The 22,081-nt window shown below is 52.2% G+C and overlaps 3 protein-coding genes across 3 annotated transcripts; all 3 read right to left on the bottom strand.

Moving 5' to 3' along the window:
- Positions 1-41: 41 nt before the first annotated feature.
- COCSUDRAFT_47443 (hypothetical protein) lies at positions 42-5,066 on the bottom strand. The gene is made up of 11 exons (XM_005648288.1): positions 4,973-5,066; positions 4,378-4,530; positions 4,213-4,257; positions 4,042-4,095; positions 3,722-3,808; positions 3,218-3,448; positions 2,734-2,916; positions 2,176-2,394; positions 1,150-1,271; positions 654-896; positions 42-401 (listed from the first exon to the last, which is right to left on the bottom strand). The coding sequence occupies exons 2-11, from the start codon at positions 4,505-4,507 to the stop codon at positions 309-311; spliced, it is 1,407 nt and encodes a 468-aa protein (XP_005648345.1). The 5' UTR covers positions 4,508-4,530; positions 4,973-5,066; the 3' UTR covers positions 42-308.
- A 1,349-nt stretch (positions 5,067-6,415) lies between these two features.
- On the bottom strand, positions 6,416-9,294 carry COCSUDRAFT_36598 (histone deacetylase; the record flags this gene model as incomplete). The annotated part of the gene is made up of 5 exons (XM_005648287.1): positions 6,416-6,650; positions 7,336-7,520; positions 8,077-8,164; positions 8,525-8,739; positions 9,169-9,294. 5 exons carry the CDS (start codon positions 9,292-9,294, stop codon positions 6,416-6,418), a joined length of 849 nt encoding a protein of 282 aa, XP_005648344.1.
- Positions 9,295-12,124: 2,830 nt separating this feature from the next.
- On the bottom strand, positions 12,125-20,997 carry COCSUDRAFT_29021 (DNA/RNA polymerase; the record flags this gene model as incomplete). Its single annotated transcript, XM_005648286.1, has 13 exons — positions 20,827-20,997; positions 19,571-19,768; positions 18,960-19,076; positions 17,875-18,057; positions 17,117-17,235; positions 16,722-16,773; positions 16,229-16,387; positions 15,620-15,706; positions 14,744-14,899; positions 14,137-14,289; positions 13,522-13,687; positions 13,006-13,142; positions 12,125-12,223 (listed from the first exon to the last, which is right to left on the bottom strand). Exons 1-13 carry the CDS (start codon positions 20,974-20,976, stop codon positions 12,125-12,127), a joined length of 1,776 nt encoding a protein of 591 aa, XP_005648343.1. The 5' UTR covers positions 20,977-20,997.
- Positions 20,998-22,081: the final 1,084 nt, after the last annotated feature.

Raw genomic sequence — 22,081 nt, 5'->3', positions numbered from 1 at the left:
AAGAGATACAGGAATTAAATTGGACATTAGACTGTTTGTATGAAAAGAAGTCAAATGAAATTAAATGTGCAAGAGCTTTACTTCTCGATTGCACTAATTATTCAGACATACTGGCACTTGAATAAGTATCAGGCATGTAACCTGACGCAAGGTCTAGATCCAGTAGCTAACACGTCATACATATCTTGACTCAATCGTTGCACCCTACTATTCAAGAAAAAGTTCCTCGCATTTTTAAAGTGATCTTCGCTGAATTTGTACAGGTAGATCACAGTCATTTATACACGCCGCGCATTGCTACAAGCACTCTAGAATCCAGTAGCAGAGTTGGGAGTGGCGCCGCTCTGAGTGGTGGTAGCGGCTGCGTTGCCATTACCGCCTGAACCCGGCTGGCCAGTGCCCTGCAGAATTACAAAAGACGCTTAAATATCCTGCACAAATTCACTGTCCACAGTCAGTGTTATGCTCTCAACAGTGCATGGCAATGCTTCATCCAACGCTTGACTGGTCAGCAGACTTACATGCTTACAGCCTGACTAGTTGCTGTGCACTGGCATCTGCCAAACCCATCCCAATATGGCCCTACCAGACATACACACATTTTGCATCGAAACACATAAATTGAAACTACAGTGAAGAGGTTGAATGCTCACCTGAGAGCCGCCCTGGGAAGAGCTGCCACCGGAAGAGCCACCGGTGGAGGCGCCTCCAGTGGAAGAGCCTCCAGAGGACGATCCGCTAGAGCCGCCAGTTGAGCCAGAGCCGGTTGAGCCTCCGCCGTTGCTAGAGCTTCCGCCGTTGCTTGAGCCTCCGCCGTTGGAAGATCCTCCGCCGCCGTTGGAAGATCCTCCGCCGCCGTTGGAAGATCCTCCAGTGGGGTTGGATGATGCGGCTCTCTGCAGGCAGAATCAGACTCATATTTAGCAGTCCCATAGTGAATTGCGATGAAAGAAAGGTCTGGAGAACCTCTTCTGACACACAAACACAAACACAAACAGGAACTGCAGCACGAAGATGAGCTCACAGGAGGCATAAACAAGTGCTGAAAGAGTATCAGACTGCACAGCAAAAGCCAGGGAAATGCAAAATCATTTTATATGATCTAGGATACAGGGCTCCACTGTGAATCTGAGGGGTGGGAGAAAATACCTGGGCCTGGGGGGCAGGAGATGAGGTTGAGGTGGTCGAGCTGCCTCCCGAAGGGCTGCCGCTGCCAGAGTTGGAGCTGGTGGTAGGTGCCGGGGAGCTGCCGCCTGATGGGGAGCCGCCGCCTGATGGCACAAGGCAAGAAAGCCTTCAGACATGAGAAAGACATGTTGCACTGCTTGAGAAACATCTGCCGAGCAGTCTATTGCCTTGCCACTGTGGGTGAAAGCTGCAGCAATCAAGCCACACTGCCCTTGCTCATGCCCGCAGCAGAGGATATACCAATGCACTTGCAGACAAAACTGCCACCAAGGGTGACAAACAAACACGCGCGCTGTTTCAAGAAATGGTAAATGATTTGTGAGCACTACTGCAGGGGAGAGTGCACACCTGAGGGGCTGCTAGGGCTGTTGGTGGCGGCAGCGGTTCTCTGCTGGTTGGCAGTGGCCGGGCTAGTGGATGTGCCAGACGCAGGGGAAGTTGAAGTGCCGGACGCAGGGGAAGTTGAAGTGCCGGACGCAGGGGAAGTTGAAGTGCCAGCGGCGCCAGCAGGGCTGGTGCTCGTTCCTGCTGCAGGTGAAGTCGAAGTTCCTGGGCTAGTGGAAGTTCCTGGGGAGGTTGAAGTGCCGGCTGCCACCTGTGCGTTGGCAGCTACTCCTGGCGATGTGGAGGTTCCTGGAGAGGTGGAGACACCCGGAGAGGCAGATGTGCCAGGAGATGCGGACACTCCGGGAGAGCCAGACGTGCCCGGGGAGCCTGCAGACAGGTAATCTTTGTCAATGTCCATTGAACAGGTGTGGTGGAGAGGAAGAACAATGGCATTTGCTGACACATCTGGCACAATGGATCTCCACTTAAGCTAGCAATGGGCTTCTGATACAGCTTTTGATTGCCACAACCTCAGCATCAACACCCCAAGCACTGGAGTGAACATCATATCTTCTGATGTTGTGCATGCAGCCACAAAGTGACGTAGGTGCACAATAATATAATATATATACTGTCAGAAACACTAGAAAGCTTTGCTACCTGCAGCGCTGGTGAGTGCATTGGGGCTGACGCCGGGAGATGTGGAGGTGCCGGGAGATGTGGAGGTACCGGGATCCACTCCAGGGGAGGTTGATGCGCCGGGAGAGCCCGAAACGGTGATGGAGCCAGCAGTGGGGGAGCTGGTGGAAGCTGTCCTCACAGCCGCCAGGGTCTCGGGGGTGGTCGTTGCAGGCGCAGCATTGGGAGTCACGGTCACACCTACGCACGGAAAAAGTGAGTACTGTCAGGAACTCGGTGAATAGACTGCAATCAGTCACAGATGAAGAAATGGCTGACCAGTGCTGCCGGAACAACCCACCCATTCTGTTGTAAACAAGAGGCACAGTGCACTGATCTGCACAATGTCTTGCTTTCAATTGCTAAGATTGCAAAAGGACCTTTCATGAGGCTTGTTCAAGCAGTTCGACAAGAAGCAAAATCTTGCTTAATGCGAAAGCAATCTTGATTTTGCACTACAATCTCATGTGTCTTGAGATGTGCCTTTGAACGCACAGCTGAGGATACATGCAGGGGAGGAGGGATGGTAGTGCAACGCACCTTCCTGGCCGATGATGCTTGACGCGGGAGCTGCCAGGGGGGTGACCTCTCGCGCGGGGACATTGTTAATGATGTTAATGTTGTTGTTGTTGATGATCTGGGTGTTCTGGACCACGGGGTAGCCGCCAGTGAACACTCCAATCTGCACGCGGTTCTGGGTGTAGAAAGCACCGTTGTAGCCACCTGCAAGAAACATGTGAGTCCATGTCAAATGTGTGTACGTGTGTGATAAGATCTGCTCTGATGATGGCTAATTGGAGCAGGGCTTGCATGAAAGGCCAATCATAGTGCTGAAGTCTTTAGCACATTGTGAATAAGCACTGCAATGACGTTCCCATAAGAATTAGTGCTGGAACGCTGAGCAGCAGAGCTGGAGGCACAGGGCCACAGCAAAGCCCAGAGACATACACCACACGAGGCATCGCATAGTGAAACATGCTGCATTTTGAAGAGATATAAGCATCCAAAAGTTCAGGGAACTCACGAGGGTTGTAGATACGGACGCCGGCGTCGTTGTAGAAGATGTCATTGCAGAAGAACGGCCGTCTGTTGACGATGAACACGCTCTGCGCAAAGACAGGGCCGAAGACCACTACACGCACAATGGGGGGCGGGAAGAAGACTGCATTGAAGGGCGGGAAGATGACTCCTCCGTAGATGACACCAAACAAGATGCCCCCCTCCAGGTAGCAGTTGAAACCATCGCTGTAGAAGCCTGCAGCGCAAATAAGAGGGAGCATTTAGACACATGTGCATGTCCACTTTTCTGCCAGAGGCAAGGTGCAATTGCAGACAATCTGCAGGGTCAACCACTAGAAACAATGACAGCTTGATCAACAAGGCCTGCTGGTCCTTTCAGCCCAGAGTGCATTTCCCATCACTTAATATCACCTAACAGAGCTTTTCCAGCCTTTGCCACAGAGAGGTGTCAGCTCAGCATGACCATTCTGCTGGTTGAAGAGTCCAAGAGAAACAGAATTTTGCCAACCTGTGTCAATGATGACACCGCCGCCAGATCCGTACAGCACGTTGTTCACGGGCACAATACCGTTGCCACCGTTGGCGAACACGCCACCTGCAGCAACAATAATTTCAAGTTCAAAACTAAAATCGAAAGTGACTGTTTATGGTGATCAATTTCAGCTTGATGTTGGTGGGCTTCACCAAAAGCATGCAGGTACAGTCTAACATTGGTCGCTAATGATGCAGGACTTGGTAGTGCAGGAAATAAAAGTGCAAAGGCTCAGAACTGCAGTCCTTGAGGCTGCCAAAGCAGGGACATTGCCATGGTAAAAATAATGAGCGCACCATATCCAACGCCGTTGTTGTTGTTATTGTTGTTGTTGACTGTGACGCCGTTGCCTGCACAGCAGCAAACAGTCTCAGTGAGAAAGGGCTTCACAGAAGGGATCCTCCCTTGCGACAACATCGAAAAACACATAAACGCTTAGCCGACAATGCTGTCCAAGTTGCACCCACCTCCGTTGTTGTTGTTGTTGTTATTGTTGTTGTTTGCGCCACCACCTACAATCAGACACATAACTTTTCGTTTAAATTACGTGCAGCGGACAGCTGGACGTCGCTGACAAGCCCAACGACGCGAGTAAGCCCAACGACGCAAGAGACATATGCTGAGCCACACACCACCGTTGTTGTTGTTGTTGTTGTTGTTGATGGTCTGCAGGACGCTGCGCTTAGCGCCAAGACGCCCCGCCTCTGCGCAGCCGGCCGCTAGGATGCAGCAAGCTAATAATAGTATAGCTCCGCGAGCCATTGTTAGACCACGACTCTATACACCTGCGATCAAATACATGACAAGAAAATGATTGCCGACCCCAGATATGGCTCAGAGGGCCAATGCTGACAATAGACCAAGATACTCAAATGCGTGCTCGCAGGAACTCTTATCACGAATACGCGACAATTCGAGCGACAATTCGAGCGATAATATAGACCACAGATAAATATCAAACTCAAATACTCAACATTGCCAGCAAATTGTGGCTGGACTTTTAGAACAAGGATATCTATTATATCGATCTGCATGCCCGCCGGCATAAATTCTGGTCGGTCGGTGCATAGCAGCAAAAACAAACATCGGTTTGACTCGTCTAAAGTCACAGACAGTTCTCAAGCAAACGAAAACATCTCCGTCTCAACGTCTGCTGTAGCGAATGGGATGCAAACTTGTTGGGCTGCACGTGCAAGCGATCGGACAGGTCTGGGAGAGGCTGCGCACCAGCAAGAGCAGGCAAGCTTGAAGAAGGAGACCACCTTCTGGTTGTCACGTTCTTCCCTGCTCTGATCAATTGCTCTATAAAGTTTTGGTGGTCTGGCTGATTGTGATCAGCGTTTTCGGATGGACTGCAAGGTGGCCGCTGGGCGCAGCCTAATTTGGAAGGAAATGGTGATTGTGAAGGTGCCCCGCAGCTACAACCCGCCGGACATGCCATCGAGAGGCGTCCATCTGGCCTGGGCGTTTTATGTCGTGCCCGGTATTCTGGTCCCTCATTCCAATAATCACAGGCGGCCACACCCACCACAGAGCCATCAGCCCGATAACGCAGGAGACCCAATCTCAGGCTGGCCCATGGGCAGAGCAAGTATATGGACAGCATGGCCAGTATCTATAGCTATCACTGGGAGCACACTTTCTGACCGAGGCATAGTTTGGTCAGTAGATGGTGTCAGACATCAGGAACTTTGGGTGCATGCACCCATGCACGGCAATTTGGCACAGATGACGAGTCGCCTGGGAGACATTGAGTGTCTGACAGTCAGTTCTTTCAAGATCAATTGCCATTACATGAGCTCTCACTACGGTAACAGTCTTCATCTGACGGAAATAAATTTGAAAATTTAGCTACATTCACAGGCCATCATCAGGCACGCAGGCCTGACAAGGTCATCCACCTCCATGCTGACATCAGCAGCTTGACCATGCGACTCAGCTTGGCAGACATAGCGGGAAACAACTGCGGCATCCACTGCATGTGCAGCGGGGATGGCCAGCACAGCCTCTGCAATTCGACTTCTAATTCAATACAGCGGCTCATATTTCAGCAGCTCACCTCCCCCTGCTAGCCCCTAGACTGAGGCAGACAATAAGCAATAAAAACCTTTGCGCAGATCTACAGAGGGGCAGAAAGAGCCCACCGCCTCACCAGCAAACCCAAGCCGCAAAAATGAAATTAATAGACCCCAGTGCCGCGGAATCAGCACCGCCGGGTGCGCAGCCAGCCGCAATAACGTCCCTGGCCAGCGACCTCACTTTGCCCTGACGCTCAAATTGGTTCCATGGCAATGCACATCCTGTCTTAGATGAGACCAGAGAATGTATAGGCTGACGACCCCTAGACCGGGGGGATCAGCAGTGGCGGCTGCGCAACCAGACGCAAGAACGTCCTCCCTGGCCAGCAATCTGTGGATTCCTCCCTTGCCCTGAGACTAACACCTTTCCTTTTCAACGCACATTCTTCGGAAAAATTTCTTCCTTACAAAGATTCAGAGAGAATACAGAAGAATGTATCCTCTGTACACCCCTCAGTGCCGGATAATCAGCAGCGGCGGCTGAGCGACAGGCCCTCCACGGCCAGCGTCCCCATCAATCCTTTCTCCCTGCCCTGGCGCTCATATTCCTTTCGTGTCAATGCATCTGGCACAAAAAATAACTGTATCTTCCTTAGTGCCGGGGGATAAGGAGCGGCGGCTGCGCGGCCAGCCGCGACAGGGCCTCCCCGGCCAGCGCTTCGATTTTGATGTCGGCCAGCGCATCGGCGCGCGTCGGCCCGGCCGTAAGCACGCCTAAATGCGCGCCGGCTGCTTTGGCCGCCTTGGCCAGCCGGAATGCGCTGTATACCATGAGCGAGGAGCCCACCACCAGCATCGCATCGCAGCCCCCCGCCAGCTCAAGCGCCCTGCAGCATGACACACGCACCAATAATTACAGGATAATGCAGAACGGCTCTTCACCTTGAAAATCTTCAGTGCCCAGCGCACCCCTTACGGCAGCCATGAAGAGACACTGATCCAGTAAAATATTTCGCCTTAAGATGTCAGCTCTCAGGGAAGTTGTTGGATGCATAAGCCAGTGCTCGGCTGCATGGGAGGGGATATGCAATGCTGAGGGAACATGTATGGAGCAGCCCTGACAAGCAAGAGTTGGTGTAAGAGGACCTGATGTGGGTCAAAAGCGTCTTGCACACGGTTGCAAAGTAGACCTCAATGCAAGTCAGGATGCCGGCCTTTTACTTTTGCTGCGGTGAGCCTTACTTCTTGCAACAAGAGGAAGATATCAAAAGGCATGCATGCCACGGGCAGGCTCCAACACCTTGCGCTGCAGTCCCGAAGTGGCACCAAAGTAGCCTAACACTTCTACTCTTATTGTCAACTCACAGGGGGGACCTGGATTGAAGGGGCACTGCTGAGCTGCATGCGGTTTAGGGCTTAGGATTATGAACACCCTGAATAAACCTACACCCTACATATAGATAAACCCCAAAATATAGGGACTGCAATGCTGAGAGCACACTTCAGGTTGGTAGTGGGCATCAGGGTGTTGAGTACTAGCACACGATTCAGTGGATTGGATGCTATGCACACCTGGCGCTGCGTTCTGGCGGTACGCCGTCCCCAAAGAAGACCACGTTGGGTTTGAGGATGCCTTCGCAGCGCGGGCACGGCGGCACTACAAAACCGCTGCCAGCGTCCTGCAGCTCAACATCGCCGTCCGGCCGCCGCACCGGAATATCCACGTCCCCATCTGGCCGCCGCACAAACGCCCGCCCCTGCGCCCGGGCAACACTATTTGTTCAAACCACTCTAAACACCCATACATGACATAGAAAGCGTACTGTACCACACACCTAAAATACAGATGTGTGGTATTGCACATCTTGCACTGCCACTGATGTGCAAGATCATCACTTTTCTGACAGCCCATGGCGCTGATGCGCTGCTGATGCAAGCCCTGGCACCCCCCTGTTTCCCGCTCACATGCATGCCAGATCGATGACTCCTGTCCTTGGCGCAATATGACCTATTCTGGCACACCTCCTGCCTGCTCCAAAGGTGATATAACGCAAACCCTGGTGCTAGAATTAGATGACCAGCGCATCCTCCATAGTACCCAGGCCTCCTGACAGCCCAGGTCCAGACAGAAGTACAAGGTAGAATATTTGAAAGGCTCTCCACCGCCTGCCTAAAGGAAAGCGGTCATGATCAGTTCGTGCAAGAGACTTCTAATGCTGTGCGCACCCTGTCGTCCCTTTCACCGGCGCCCACGCGGAGGGAACGTTGTCGCGCGGCTTCTGCGTCAGGCCCCGCGCGCGCAATCTGCCGCACCGCCTCGGCCGCCTCCGGGTTGAGCTCCGCTAACTTTTCTTGAAACGGCTCCCTTGGCGACAGCTCCCCACAACCCATGCATATCACCCTGAACATATAAACCCCAGTGCCGTTGCTCTACCGCATTCTGCTTGACGTGACACCCGTTCACTACCAAACATCCCAAATATTAGGCACACACACCCTTCCAGTGAGCGGCCACACGTGCAGGTGCACTTAAACATTGATGCTCCGAAAGGCAACAGAAATTGTCAGGAAAGATATGCTTTTGAGGTGCAAGTATACTCCAGCTATGGTATATGAGTCCCAGCACGCCTTTCAACCCCTCAGCCCTTTCAGCTTGTTTCTAAGTGCAACACTACCCAAACATCACAGATCTCACATTCTGGATAGCGAGGAGTCTCAGAGTAGATGCAGGCATTCTGTCTAGACAGAGCACTTATCGAACCTGTGTGTGGTGCCGTGCAGCTCGATGACATCAGCGCTGCCGGCCTTGTGATGCAAGCGGTCCACGTTCTGCGTGATCAGCGACTGCGCCCATCCGCGCGACTGCAGCCGCGCCAGGGACTCGTGCGCTGCGTTGGGACGCACGCCGCTGAATTCGTGCCACCCCGCAAAACTGCGCGCCCAGTACCGCCGCCGTGCCGCGTCCGACGCCATGAACTGCGGCCGGAAGTAGTTGTTTGAGTTTGTCTTTTAGCTGCTAGCAGCTGCAGCTGCAAGCCACCAAACTGAGGTGTGGATAAATAGGAAGGGGAGGGTCTTGCTTGTGAACTGAGAGGGAAGCGGTTGCTGCTGTGTTCCTGGGAAGCTGGGAGCCTATGCAGCGATTGATTGCTTGGACAAGTGCCTGTTACTCTAAGGGTTGGATGTGATGCATGGAGAGCATTCGAGCCTTCCAGCCAGAGGCATCAAGTTTCATGCATATGCGCATCCGTGCTGTTTGTACTGGAGCAAAGCAAGAGCCCGGCCTTTAAGTGGGCCTTAAACACTGCGCATAACGAACCTCACGCAGTGATTGTGATTCCTGGACCTCACAAGCTGTCTTAGAGCCACTTATGGGTGGCCACAAGCATTTAACTGCCAGCTGACCTGCTGGTGGGTCATGGGTTTGAAGCCGGTGTTATAGGCGCCCTGAGGCCCCCTGTAGTCTGGCACTGCCGACTCTGTGCTGCATCCCGCCCCGGTCAGCACAAGCAGCCGCCTGCACATGACCATGATTGTTACAGCCAAAGGGTCATGAACAAATATGAGTGACGTTGCTTAATTAAGAGGCAGGTACAGGTGACCAGTGCAGCAAGTTGAGCAGTGCTCAGTGTAGCACGATTCGAGCCTGCACTGTCCCAAACGCAGAGTTCTTTTGGGTGCAAGGTCCAAAGCCGAGAGGGAAAGAGCCCAGGCCGTACTTCATCTTTTGGAGAATAAGGCAGCCAGTCTAATTCCGAGAAAGCAGCATATGCAAAGGAAATGAGGCAGCAGATTCGTGCAGAGGCGGGGCAATAGTGCAGCACCTGTTGCCAGTCACAAAGTCCACAAGATCCTGCAGCTGATGGTCTGATATGGGGGGCAGCAGGGGAGCGGTCAGGGGCAGGGAAGGTGGCCGTTTTGATTGCTCTTGCGGCGGTGCATGCCTGGCTGGAAGGTTGCCTGATACCAGGTTGCCATCCCTTCCAATACGGTCCTGTGACGTACCAAAGGGGATCACCATCATCATTTAGATCTTCCCAAACATGCAATCAGGCCCTCTACACATGTTTAGCAGTAGTTCGAGCATATGCATGGCTTGAAGAGGAGGGGGTGTATGCCTGATCACTGCTGCTCAAAGGACGCTTGAGGTTGTGTGCAAAATTTTCTGCAGACTGGAGCCTGGTATCTGTGATATACCTGGGCAAACTCCATTCTGACCAGATTGTTGTTGGCTGAAGAGTCGAGGTCGTCAAGTTGTGCATTGCGGTTGCTGGAGGTGTTCAAAGTGCCAGTGCAGATGCTTCGCAGCTTCCTCCACTGCGCCTGGGCCTTGAAGGCGGTGGCACATCCCCACCTTGGCGCTGAAAGATGCATGAGATCCTCGATTGCACCTTCAAGCCTATATATCATATTCCTGGCGCACTGGAAAAGCTCCCCATGAATACCACATTTCCACTGTTCTACTGAAGCCCTCAGACTTGCATAAAAGCCACTATAAAAGCTTCATACAGGGCTCTCGTGTTGAAAATTGAACCTGCAGGACATCATCGGACTGTCACTGCTGCCGACTCAGCTCACTATCCTAGCAATAGCAGGCACATGCCGGATCGCCCAAACATAAATTTGTAAGCAAATGCAGGCACAGTCGTCCTTCAAGTACACATCTAGCCTGTCTAAGCTAGGATTATCAGTAACATGATGCCGATGCTCTTCAATTCAAACCAGTGATGGGGACATGGCTTGTGACGTCAGCAAATCTTGGACATCATGACAAGAGACACTTCCCACACTCGAGACAAAGCCAATTTTGAGATCACCTGTCCACACTGCGGACTCCACAGTTGCTTACGTTTCTTCACAGGCTTGTGCTATCGTAACACCCTCTGCGTACGTCTGAAGGCTAGAACTTCACCCTGACTCTGTGCCTTGGAGAGGGCTGCATCTCAACTCTTCTTTGAGGCGACATATGTTAGACATCTTTGAGTTTTGTAGCATGAGCGTGAGAGCACCGCATTAGCAGTAGGCGTTGCTGAGTCAAGTCATCACGATGTACGATTTCTGCTTCACCTTCCCGTATGCTGCGCTGCTTGCGATCGGTGGACTGATCGGCTTCTTGACTAAGGGAAGCCTACCATCTCTTCTTGGAGGGGTTGGTTCAGGCGTGGTCCTGGGATTTGCGGCACAGACCAGTCTCAACCATTACCACCAGGTGAAAGAAGGCATCGACCGAGCAAACCGACCGAGCACTCTAAGAAATTCGTTCCTGCCAGTAATTCAGCATCCTTGTGTGCACGAATGTTTTCTCAAGGGCATGACTTTGCTATGTCATCTTATCAAAGGTCAGCATTTTGCGTGCAGGGCAAGCTGTGCAAGCCTGCAACCTTCACATCGCTGGTCATTGCTGCAGGCCTCACAGTCATGATGTACAAGAGGTACATGGCTACTGGCAAATTCATGCCTGCAGGGCTATTGGCACTGCTTAGCAGTCTGATGACCATTTTCTATGTGTGGAACCTGCTTGCTATGAAGCCTCCCTCCAGCGTCAAGAGCACCTGACGACAACAGCTTGAGCAAGCCAGAGGATGTGGCAGTTGCCTAATTGAGACAATGTCCACTCAATCGGAGCTGCTATCATCCAAGATTTGACACTGCAGCCTCGTGGCAGTGCCAAAGTGGATCAAGTGCTGAAGCACGATTGAAAGTTAAGAGTGCTGCAAGTACAAGTGCTATTACATGTTTGTCTGCTTGTGCAATTTGCTGCCTGACGCTTGCATCTAAGTTCCTAGGGAGTTGAAACCCATTGCATGCATTCCACTTGTCTAGCTTGCAGTCTACTGCCCGCTCAAAAATGGGGAATAAACATGCCTGCCTATACTTTCTGCCTGCCATAATTGTCTGTAAAATAAATTTGAATGACTAGCCTAATCCAACTATTTGTTCGAGAGCATAAGCTACGCAGCGTCACACAGTGGTCCAGAGTAATTATATTGCATGCAAGACACGCAAATCACTCACAGTCACGCAAAGTTGTACCAAAGAATTCTTTTGTGCAGCTCAGATTGGTTCAGGCCAAAGCCAATTCCCTGCAAGTTTTTTCACTTCACAGGTGCACAGAGGCCTGCAGGTCAGCTGAAACTTAGGTCATCAATATTACTCATCTCTTCTAATGGGCCTAGACTAATGGGACATCTCCTCCAATGCACCACGTGGCAAGATGCATGCATGCATAAAGTCAAATGTCGCCCGCCGCACAGATGATTCCCAAATCCCTACTGCCTACATTTGCCGTCGCTCTGTTGAATAATGTGTCGAGGCCCTTGCTGAGCTTGACGCCAGCTAGATCTGCCAGCTGGACGCCACGTCAGCCGAAGAAATACTCAGCGTCCAGAACCTCATTGAGATCGAGCTCTCCAGTCTCTGGAAGAGGTGGAAACTTCTGTGCCAGCTCCGGATACCGCACCTGCAGACCATTTGCATTTGAGGTCAACCCGGCCAAATTAATCTCTGCCGACTTGAGGAGCCCTCAATGAAGACTTGGAGTCATGCAAGACTGGCCCCTATCCCTAGGTCCTGCACAAAATCCCATTCAAGCTGTCCTGCTCGGTGCAAACGATGGCGATTCGCCCATGTCTTGTGCCTCAGTAATCAAATGCCCCTGTGCTCGAGCCGGGATTGTCTTGTTGCATACATTAGCTGCTCTGCATGCTGCAACATATGCCCTCGTCTGCTTACTAAAGGCAGAGGATTGCATATGTTTTCTGGGGTCCAGAACCAGAAGGAGGGGTAGAAACATGGAGAATGAAGAATAAAGACAGCACCACCACCCCACAATAATTGAGATTCTCCGGACGCCTGACAAATATCATTCTACTATTAATGCATGCTTTTCCTGCCAAAAGGCAAGGTACATCCTGCAGACAAGCTGCGGATTGAGGCTGCCAGATTCCCAACCCTTGTTGGACTCGCCAGGTCCAAGCAAATATAAGAGTAGCAGATTTCCTGCTGAACTGTTGGCCAGGTATCATTCCCAAACACTCACTATCGGGTGTAGGGACATCGCCTGGCTCTCTGATCTTGCAAATCGTGCTTAGCATGCAGGTCATAGTCGCCTACACAGTACCACATTTGCTGTTCTTCTCTTCCTTCCTAAGTGTATATCACCCTCCTGCTCTCACTCATCCCGCTGGATTGTGTGTTTAGGTTCTGTAGCACTGATGAGAAATTGGGCTCAAGACAGCGTACCTTCATCTCGCTGAGAAGCTGCGCCAGGAGGGGCTGCGAGTGAAGCTCCACGAAGGTCTCGCGCAGCTTCCGCGCAAGTACCGCAGTGTCCCCCGCATGCGTCCAGAACGAGTCATGCACTCCCGCAAACGCGATGCCTGCAACCCCGCACGGATCAAAATCAATTTCGAATTCAACACATGTGACCCTGTGCCAACACAGAAGGCAGCTGCGCTGCACTTTCTGAACTTGCATCATGGAATGGACATCGGCATAAGCTGCAACGCACGCAAAGAGAAATTGCCTCGATGTGCAACTGAGAGACATGCAGGAAGGCATGCAGGGATCCATTTCGAGCCCTGTCCTTGCAGGATTCTAGGCTCAATAAAACTTCCGCATGGATGCGTAGTGTAATCCCAGTGAGCTGCGAAATGAAAGAACTGGAACCCAAGGCGCCCTCTTTCTATTTTCTACCAAACAGACGAATGCAACAGTGTGTTCATAAAGTTCAAACAAAATTGGGGCAGCTGCGCGCACCTGCTTGCTTGCAGGCGAGGGCGGTCATCATCATGTGGGTGGAGTCGAGGGAGTGGACATAATTGGGAGGGAACGCGCTCTTCTGACGCCTCCTCAGCACCGGCAGCCCCTCCCGATCCTGCATCAGGATCAGCCGCTGCAGCACCGTCTGCACCACGTGCTTGTACTGCACGCACACATCATTTATCTTCAGAAAATCTGATCTATAAGCCCTTTTCAGATCTCCTAAACTCAGCACCGGAAGCCGTCTGTTCATCAGCCGCTGCAGCACCGTCTAGGCAGCTGTGCTAGCACTGCCAACAGAATCATTCACCCTCAGAAAGTCAAATAGATTACTACACTTTCAGATGTTCTTCACCTAGTACCGCAAATGCCTCCCTCTCTTTATCAGCCGGTGCAGCACCGTCTGCACCCCGTGCTTGTACTGCACCAACGCAATCCTTGATAATGGCCCTTCTAAATCCCTTGAAAGCTTCCTCTTGTATGGAAGGAGAGGTGAGCGCACCCTCTCGCGCTAGGGGTGCATGACCGGGAGGCCCAGTGCGACGGCGTGCCCTCCCTTCAGAAAACTATATACAATACACCCCTAAAAGCCTAAGGGGAGGGGAAACACACCTTCTCGCGGTAGGGCTGCAAGACTGGCAGGCCCAGGGGTGTGTGCCATGCGACGGCGTTCCCTTGGCTGGCCACAATCGACGCGCACTGCCCGAGCCAGCGCATAATGCCGACCGCCTTGTCAAACTTCTCCTCCAGCCCCTGTAGCGTCAACTGCACAGCCCCCGCTATCATTAGTCATCAGCCAGAATGTCCATTGCAACAAAGTGACAATTACTGTAGGAGTCAGTCTGAAAGCCGCAATAAATCATTTAATTTGAGCCAAACAAGGTGGACAATTAAGACCATATCACCCAAATTACGAAACCTTTGATAATCTTGTGACCAAATTCGGAAACCCTAAGGTCCAACTGGGCGCTTTAACTCCCCTGCATCGGCGACTTGACATCAAAGACCACGTGCCGATGTAATCCATATCGCAAAGGCAAATTGCCACGATGTTTTAATGCATTTGTTTGTATCACATCGCACATTTGCTTACTTGGTCCTGACTTTGCATCTGACCTGCTGTGTATCAGGTGTTGCCATCCTTACCCTCTAGGAGAATTTCTCGACATACATACATCGGCCAGAGGGTTGGTTAGCCAAAAGAAAAGTAGGTGCGCACTCTGGCGGCATAGCTGGCGCAGCGGTAGAGCTGGTCGTTGTTGCTCCAGCCGCGCTCCAGCAGCCTGTTTTGGATTTGCTGCCGCGCTCCGACGTAGGTGACTCCATACACGCTCGTCATCACCGTCTGCTTCACCAGCTTGCGGTTTATGTGCCCCTGCAGCCCAGGGGGTATATGAGTCATTGACAGGGGTGTAGGAGCAAGCCCCGGCTGGCGGGGGGCGGTTCAATCTTGGGCAGCGTGCCCACGGTCGAAAGGGTCTTCGCTTGGATCTGGCAAGTCTAACAAGGGGTAGGATTATGGCAACCTGTTACTGCAGCTTGTCTGCAGGACGTACCTTGCCTTTTGGCAGGAAAGGTGTGCAATACAAATTATAAAATTTGAGCAATCCGGGCTGCACCGGAAGTGAGAGGCAGGGCAAACCAGCTTGCGATTGACGTGCCCATGCTGGGGGACTGACAGGCAAGTGAGTCAGTACCCCAGGCAGGACTAACAAATGGCACCTGCCTAAGCACGTACAGCAAGGATAAGAGAGGGGAATATAATAAACAACCGTCGTATAATAAATACCCCTAGGTGGGATGTGCAGTGCCCCTGTGATATGTCATTCAGACATGCAAGCAGCCAAGCAAATGACACAAAAGGGGCAGAATTGGAATACAGGCTGGCCCCGGGGTTGCGCCATGACTGGCACGCCCTGTGCTGCTGCATCGAAAGGGGCAGACAGTTCGAGGCATCACTGACACAAGATCCCCCAAGTTGGGGTGACACGCATGCAAGGCTGATCCGACGCAGCTCTGCAGAAACTTGACTAATCTTCCCGACTGCAATCTGAATTCAAATTCAAATGCTTTGAAAATAGTAAAAGAGCCCTGCCTGCAGTGCCAGCGCTTCCGGCACGCCCTTTTCCGCGTCGGCCGCCACCATTTTATTCACCTCTACCGCAATTTCTCCATACACGTCCTGCGCGCGCATCGGGCTTTTGAGCAGATCTGCTTCATCCGGTGAACTGCAAGCGCTCTGACGGGCTCGCCGTGCCTGAGCTTTGGTCACAAGGGAGACCGTGAGAGACGTGGGCTGTGGCTGTGCAGCCGACTATGCACAACGCATCTAGGCTGCGCTTTAGATTGCGCGGGCAGAACTCAAAATGTGGTAAAACAACTCCTGCGAGGTGGACGAGCAGTCAGGAAGGCCCCCAAGCCAGACAGTTAAAATCCCAAATGCTTGACAGCGGTGAGACAGGTGTTGATCAAGGTTGCGGCAAAGAATCTGCGGCGCAGGCGCGCGGCGCAGGTTGACAGCATTCCCTCCGGTCCTGTCGCGGCCGAGCGCCAAACAAAAAGGCAAAAAAAATTGAAGGATGCGAACCTGCGGGGCTGGCGCAGGCCACAGGTTGACGGCGTTGCCTCTGGCCGTATCCCAGCCAAGCGCCAAACTAAAAAAAGGAAAAAAAAAAAGAAAAAAATGAAATCGGAGGATGCGAACCTGCGGGGCTGGCGCGGGTCGCAGGTTGACGGCGCTGCCTCCGGCCTTGTCACGGCCAAGCGCGGCGTAGTGCTGCAGGCCGTTGCAGGAGCCGTCAATCTGCACCGGCAGCCGCGATAGGTACGCCGCCGGATTTCCAGACGCCAGCGCATCGCGCACCTGCATTCAGGAGATTTGAGGTTCAGGGTTTGCCAATGCACCCAGTGCAACCGCCTCATTCGCCCAGTACCGGCGCCTGTTGTGCATGTCATGGTAGGGAGAAAGCATGACAGAAGAGGCAGAGCGAGCGCAGGTAGGGAGAAAGGGCTGCGTCGTCATTCATTTGCAATCCGTGCAAACATACAAGACACCTCCGGCCCAGGAGCACGGTCAATCATTGTCAGCAAGCAGTCAAGTGGGGCAAGTTGAGGCACATTGTTGCATTCACAAAAGGAACAGGGTGTGAGGAGACTTCGTGGGAACTGTCAAAACCCCCCTTCCTTGAGGGCCTCACCTCCATGCAAGCTGCCAGCAACTGCCATGGCTTCTCCCCCTTGGTCCACCACCTACAAGGTCAGGATGAGGGTTTTAAGATGGGCTAAGTTTTCACCGGCGTTTGTTTGGCTGAATAGAACAGCTGAGGACAGGCTGAGGGTTCCTTAAAGAGCTTGGGCACCGGAGGAGCACAAGGTCTGTCCTATAGAGAACATGCATGGGCAAACGCTGCATTCATTATTATTATTTTTATGGAGTCCGACACGCTATCCCATTTCTGCACGCTCGACAGATAAGAAGGGTCATCGTGAAATGGTTAGTAATAAGGATGACTGGACATGCCAAGCCGCCATGTATGACAATTGGTGACAGCTGGCTCCGATTTCAGATAATGCGCGCATGCGTGAGCCTGACCTGTGGCCGTCCAGCGGCCGCTCTGCAGAGTCCAGTACGGCTTCCAAGTTGCGCTGCGCAAACTGCCGACGCCCCTCGAAGTCCATTTTGTCGATGGACTTGCCCCACGAGTTGGCAATCTGCGCGCATGCCAGCGAAAATTGAGTGCAGACTTTCTCAACAGGCATGCCTCAGACCCGCTGCTGCATAAACTGTGCTGCGTAGATCTCCCTACACAGAATAGAGTGCACGCTCTCCTGAATCTGCAAGAAGCCACCTTTCCCCCTAATTGGGCCCAGAGTTCCAGGGGTATATAAAGTTGGTGCTACGGGATGGCGAGTGATCGCAACGGCAAATTGACCAGAGGGTCGATTGGCCAACAATTGAGTGTAAACACTCTTCACAGTTCTCCTACTTTTGGCAATTCTGTGTGCTTCCAGCTCGCGTTCCCTAGTAATTATTTGAAAACCGCATTTGCTTCAGGCTGGAATCCATAGTAATGCTGCCCCTCTTCCACTCCCGTTGCCAACACAGCCTTCTCTCTTTCATCAGAGTACTCCTAAATATCTCCCTGGTATGGGCCATGCTCAGTGTTTGTACCGCCCCCCGCCAGCTGGGGCCAATGAGCACCGTGCCCACGGTGGGTTGGGTCTTGCTTGGATGTGGAGTAGGATTATGGCAGCCTTTGATTGCAGCTTGTCTGCAGGACGCACCTTGCCTCTTGGCAGGAAAAGTTTGTAATGATAATGATGATAATGATGCCATGCAGGGGGTCTCACCAGCACATAGAGCCAGCCGATGCCATCTGGACCGAGGGGACGAGCCTCTGCAAAGGTGAGCAGGCCTCGGCACACATCCGGGCCCATGTGGTTGAGGTGGGGGTGCAGAGGGTATGCGCGCCCCCTGAAATCGAGGTTGTGGGGGAAATAAAACCTGAGCTCATCCTTGAACTCGTTCGCCACCTGTAGCACCAGCCGTAGTAGCGTCAACACCCCTTCACAGCAAATGTTTCTGCTTCGCTTCTCTGGTGCTGCACAACTAACACGATCTTCACTTCTTCGCAACTCTCATGCGCTAGCTACACAGTCATCTCCAGAGCAGTTTATTCTTGCATTCATCCCTTTGTTCTTTACAGCTTGATAGGCTCTCACTTCGTCACATCTCCTCTTTCGTTTCAGTTGGTAGCAGTCTGTCCTGCAGCTTCAGTCGCAGGTGGATCACAACTTCCAGATGACAATGCATGCAGCTTCACGTGTTTCTAACTGGATTGTGTGCTTGTATTTCTTGTCTGCAGCATTACTAACTGTTACTGCTCTAAAAAGCAAGTGTTGGTACGGTGACATCCCTTCACAGCAATTGTCACTGCGTTAACACCCCCTTGCTGTCGACTCAGAAGAGTTGCGCCGCAGCAATGGGATCAGACAACTGGTTCCGTGCACCATTTCAAGGTAGCATGCAGGCTAAGGAAGATACCGCATATTGCCGGCACAAAACAAGATCCCCAAAATCAGACTGTTACTACCCAGTCTAAAAGCAAAGTGACTGCAAAGCCATTATGGTACCGTGGCAGCTACTATGCATGCCAGGGACAGGCTTCAGGCTTCAGGAACTACACCTTCAGAAACTTCGTATCAAGGGGGAAAAACCACTGCCCCATTCCCCTGGACGATTTCAGTTACATTTTGAGGAGCCTAATCATTATAAATTACCAATGTCCCTCACTGTCCGATATGACCCAATCACCACTGTGTAGGAGTGGGCCTAGTGGCCCCAAAGGGGACACGCTGCTGCGACGCACCTAAGCCTAATGGGGCTTGGATAGGCGTGTAATATTAATAATAATAATAATAATGAGTGGGCCTACCCCGAGCTTGAGGTTGAGGTCGCAGCGCAGAGAGTGCGTCTCCCGGATGCGCTTGTTGAGAAGCCGGTTGCCTTTCATGCGCTTGGTCCTCTCTGCACCTGTCTCCTGGCTTGTGAGCTGCAATTTCACAGGCACACAGGTGTATCTTAATGGTGGCAACCCTTGTGACCTACCCCAAATCCCTACACCCACACCCCTAGTCAAGGAACTTGAGTTATCGGGTGTAGAGGCCGCTAGAAGGTGGCTTTGGAAAGGTCTCAAAGGGAGCAGGCCCAAGGCAGGCAGCAGTCTTCTACTATAGCATTCCAGTGCAAAGCCATCTCAAAAAATCACCTAACCGAGGCTCAGTGTGACTTCAGCTACATCAAGTGCAGTACTCACGATGAGCTTTTCTGCAGACGCTCCTTGCCTCTTGGCAGGGATGGCGTGCCATATAATCACTACCAATAACTTCAATGATAGGAATAATTATAACTACATTTGAGAGACCTTTTGTGAGCCACCCGAGGCTCATTGGTAGTGTGGGCAGTCCTTCTACTGCCCGTTTCACATAAGAAATTCCTGATCCGTCAAGGATAATGATACTAATATTAGTAATGGTAGTGACTCACCAGCAGCTGCAGCTGATGCCGGTGGTGGTGGGTGCGGAATCTCTTGGCAGTGGATTTGGGTTGGGGCTTCTGGTCGACGTATTTCACGGGCAGCCCGCAGATCGGCAGCTGGGCAGCCCACGCCCTCTCAACAACAGCCAGCATCGGCTTGTTGATGGCCCAAGGCACCTCCCCAACAGCATTCAGAGCATCGTACACCTGCAGATAACATGTCCTTTCAGCTGTCTAGATCCAGGCATATGTGAATCAAGTCGAATTAAGATCTGCCATCAACGATCGCTTGCTTGTCGCCCCTCGGGAGCTGCTTCGGAGTGGAGCTACGTGTCTTATAGCAAGGCCTTTCCGTGTTTTGGAGGATCCAATGTGAAAGAACACGCGCATGCAAGCCGTGCATGTCGTTGCATGGTACAAATGGCGCGGAGGTTCTTGCATGGTACGCGTATGATGGCAGCACAAAATTCAAGTGCGCCCGTTCTGGGGTGAATCGTCTGGGATCAGTCACATGGCAGGGGTGGAACGAGGGGTGGATCACCCAATACGGCTAAATTCTTGGCAGCAGCCTGGCGTGAAGTGAGGGGTGCATCCAACATGGACGGCCACAATGTGGCAAATGCAAGGGGCGGATTGCCAGGGCCAGATAAAGCAGCTACACCCTGGCAAATGCACAAGGATTCGCCCTTGCAAAATGGTGCATCCAACATGGACGGCCAGATTGTGGCAAATGCAAGGGGTGAATTGCCAGGGCCAGATAAAGCAGCTACACCCTGGCAAATACACAGGACTTCGCCCTTGTAAACCGGCCCTTTGAGGACGGAGAGCGTGTCAAATGATATTGAGCAGCACAGAACGAGAACCACTGCAACGTGCAGCACAGGGTGCATTGCCAGGGGCGGATTATATTGCACAGGCCGTGGGGCCGCGCATCACACGACCTGAAGTGTGTGACCTGTGAACTCTGTAACCACCCAGAAGAGTACTGGGGTGTGCAGACACACCAGAGCATGCAACCTTGAATGCATTAAGCATTCAGAGCATTCACCTATTCTTTGTTTATCTGCTCCTTTTTGGCTTGCAAAGGGTGGATTCCAAGGGATGGGTCACCTTAAACAGGCCGTCAGGCGTGCCCACACCACAGATTGAAGAATGTGTAACCTCATCAACCACCCTGAAGAGGGGGTAAAAGTCGGGGGGTTCTACACCTAACTAAGACATGTTCTATAAACTTCATTGCAATGGTGGATCAAGGGGTGGATCACCCTGGACAGGCCGTAAGGCGTGCGCTCTTGAGCAGTCTCTATCGCGCGGCTGACGCCCTTCGGGTACGTGTGCACTCGCATGATGCTTCCGCGCATTATCAGGTGGCCTCCAGAGTCATGCGAGCGCCAGGGCAGCGGCGGGATGAGCATCGGTTGGAACTTGGGCGTCAGCAGATCCTGCACCTGCAAATTCGAGTTTCAAATTTTCATATTTGTCAAAATTTCAAAGTCGGACGCCCGGCTGAACTCGGGGCGCCGTCCATGCAAGGCCAAGCACGTGTAGCTGCGCATGAAACCGAAATCAAATTCAAAGGCCCTGATGAAGCCCGCGGCGTCAAGCCCGCATGCATGCTGTGGCAGGATAGTCAAAGGCACAGCACTGCTAAAAGGCAACGCCCTGAACCTCTCGACTAGAGTATGCAAAATGTGCAGGCTTCCAAAACTCAGCCGCTGGGGGGGCTCGTGAATACTCCATCAGGGATTCACCGTGCTAGACAGGCAGACAGGGCAGAAAACAATCAAGAAATCATCAACGTCAGGCTGATTGAGTCTGCAGGGGATTGCCCAGTGCCACGTCTGCCTGACAGAGCGCGGACTCTTGTGTCATGTGCAGTGCATGAGCGCAGCAATGTCAGCAAGTTCCTGTGCAATGGAGCTGCAACAAAAAGGCTCACCTCCTGCACTTGTTCGAGGCGGTGCATGACCACGTCGTGACAGACAATCTTGCCGGTCCTCTTGAATTTTTTCCTGTCATAGTCGTAGACCAACTGCACCTGATGCACAGCACAAGCAAAATCTTTTTATCTTAGTATATGCGCACGCTGGCGTTTCTGATGAACCGCGGAACATGAGAATTTGTCCTACCGGGAATCTTGTCAATTGTTCCCTGCCGGGCGGTCCCATTTCAGCCAATCAGAGGTCAGCATTGCCACTGCCTTCCTCAACTACCCATTTTTTACCAGCACATTCACATACACAGAACAGTGATAGACCACGGAGTATCTCCATCTCATAATGGAGCATGTGCCCCTTCATGCAATTGGGAACCACCAGGGGCAGACTCCATAGATCAAGCACCCAGTCATGTGCTTTAGGCATCACCTTCCGAATTCACTTTGCACAAAGCCAGCCATGATGCCCTACGTTTGGGTTGCGGATGATTGAAATTCCCCCACTCTCCATGGTGGCTAGGGGGGGGCTACTCACCTTGTGCACAAAAGCTGGAACCTCTATTAAGCGCGGCTCATCTTCATTG

The sequence above is a fragment of the Coccomyxa subellipsoidea genome (genome assembly GCF_000258705.1).
Source record: "Coccomyxa subellipsoidea C-169, whole genome shotgun sequence".
NCBI classification, from domain to species: Eukaryota; Viridiplantae; Chlorophyta; class Trebouxiophyceae; family Coccomyxaceae; genus Coccomyxa; species Coccomyxa subellipsoidea.
Note: the sequence above shows the minus strand (reverse complement) of the source record. Positions and strands in the feature narration are given on the sequence as shown.

Excerpts from the sequence above, each read along its gene's own strand:
- COCSUDRAFT_47443 (XM_005648288.1), bottom strand. The coding sequence starts at position 4,507 with ATGGCTCGCGGAGCTATACTATTATTAGCTTGCTGCATCCTAGCGGCC. Across the intron at positions 4,258-4,377 it reads CAACAACAACAACAACGGTG|GTGGTGGCGCAAACAACAAC; the intron begins GTGTGTGGCTCA and ends GTCTGATTGTAG. Across the intron at positions 2,917-3,217 it reads CGTCCGTATCTACAACCCTC|GTGGCTACAACGGTGCTTTC; the intron begins GTGAGTTCCCTG and ends TGTTTCTTGCAG.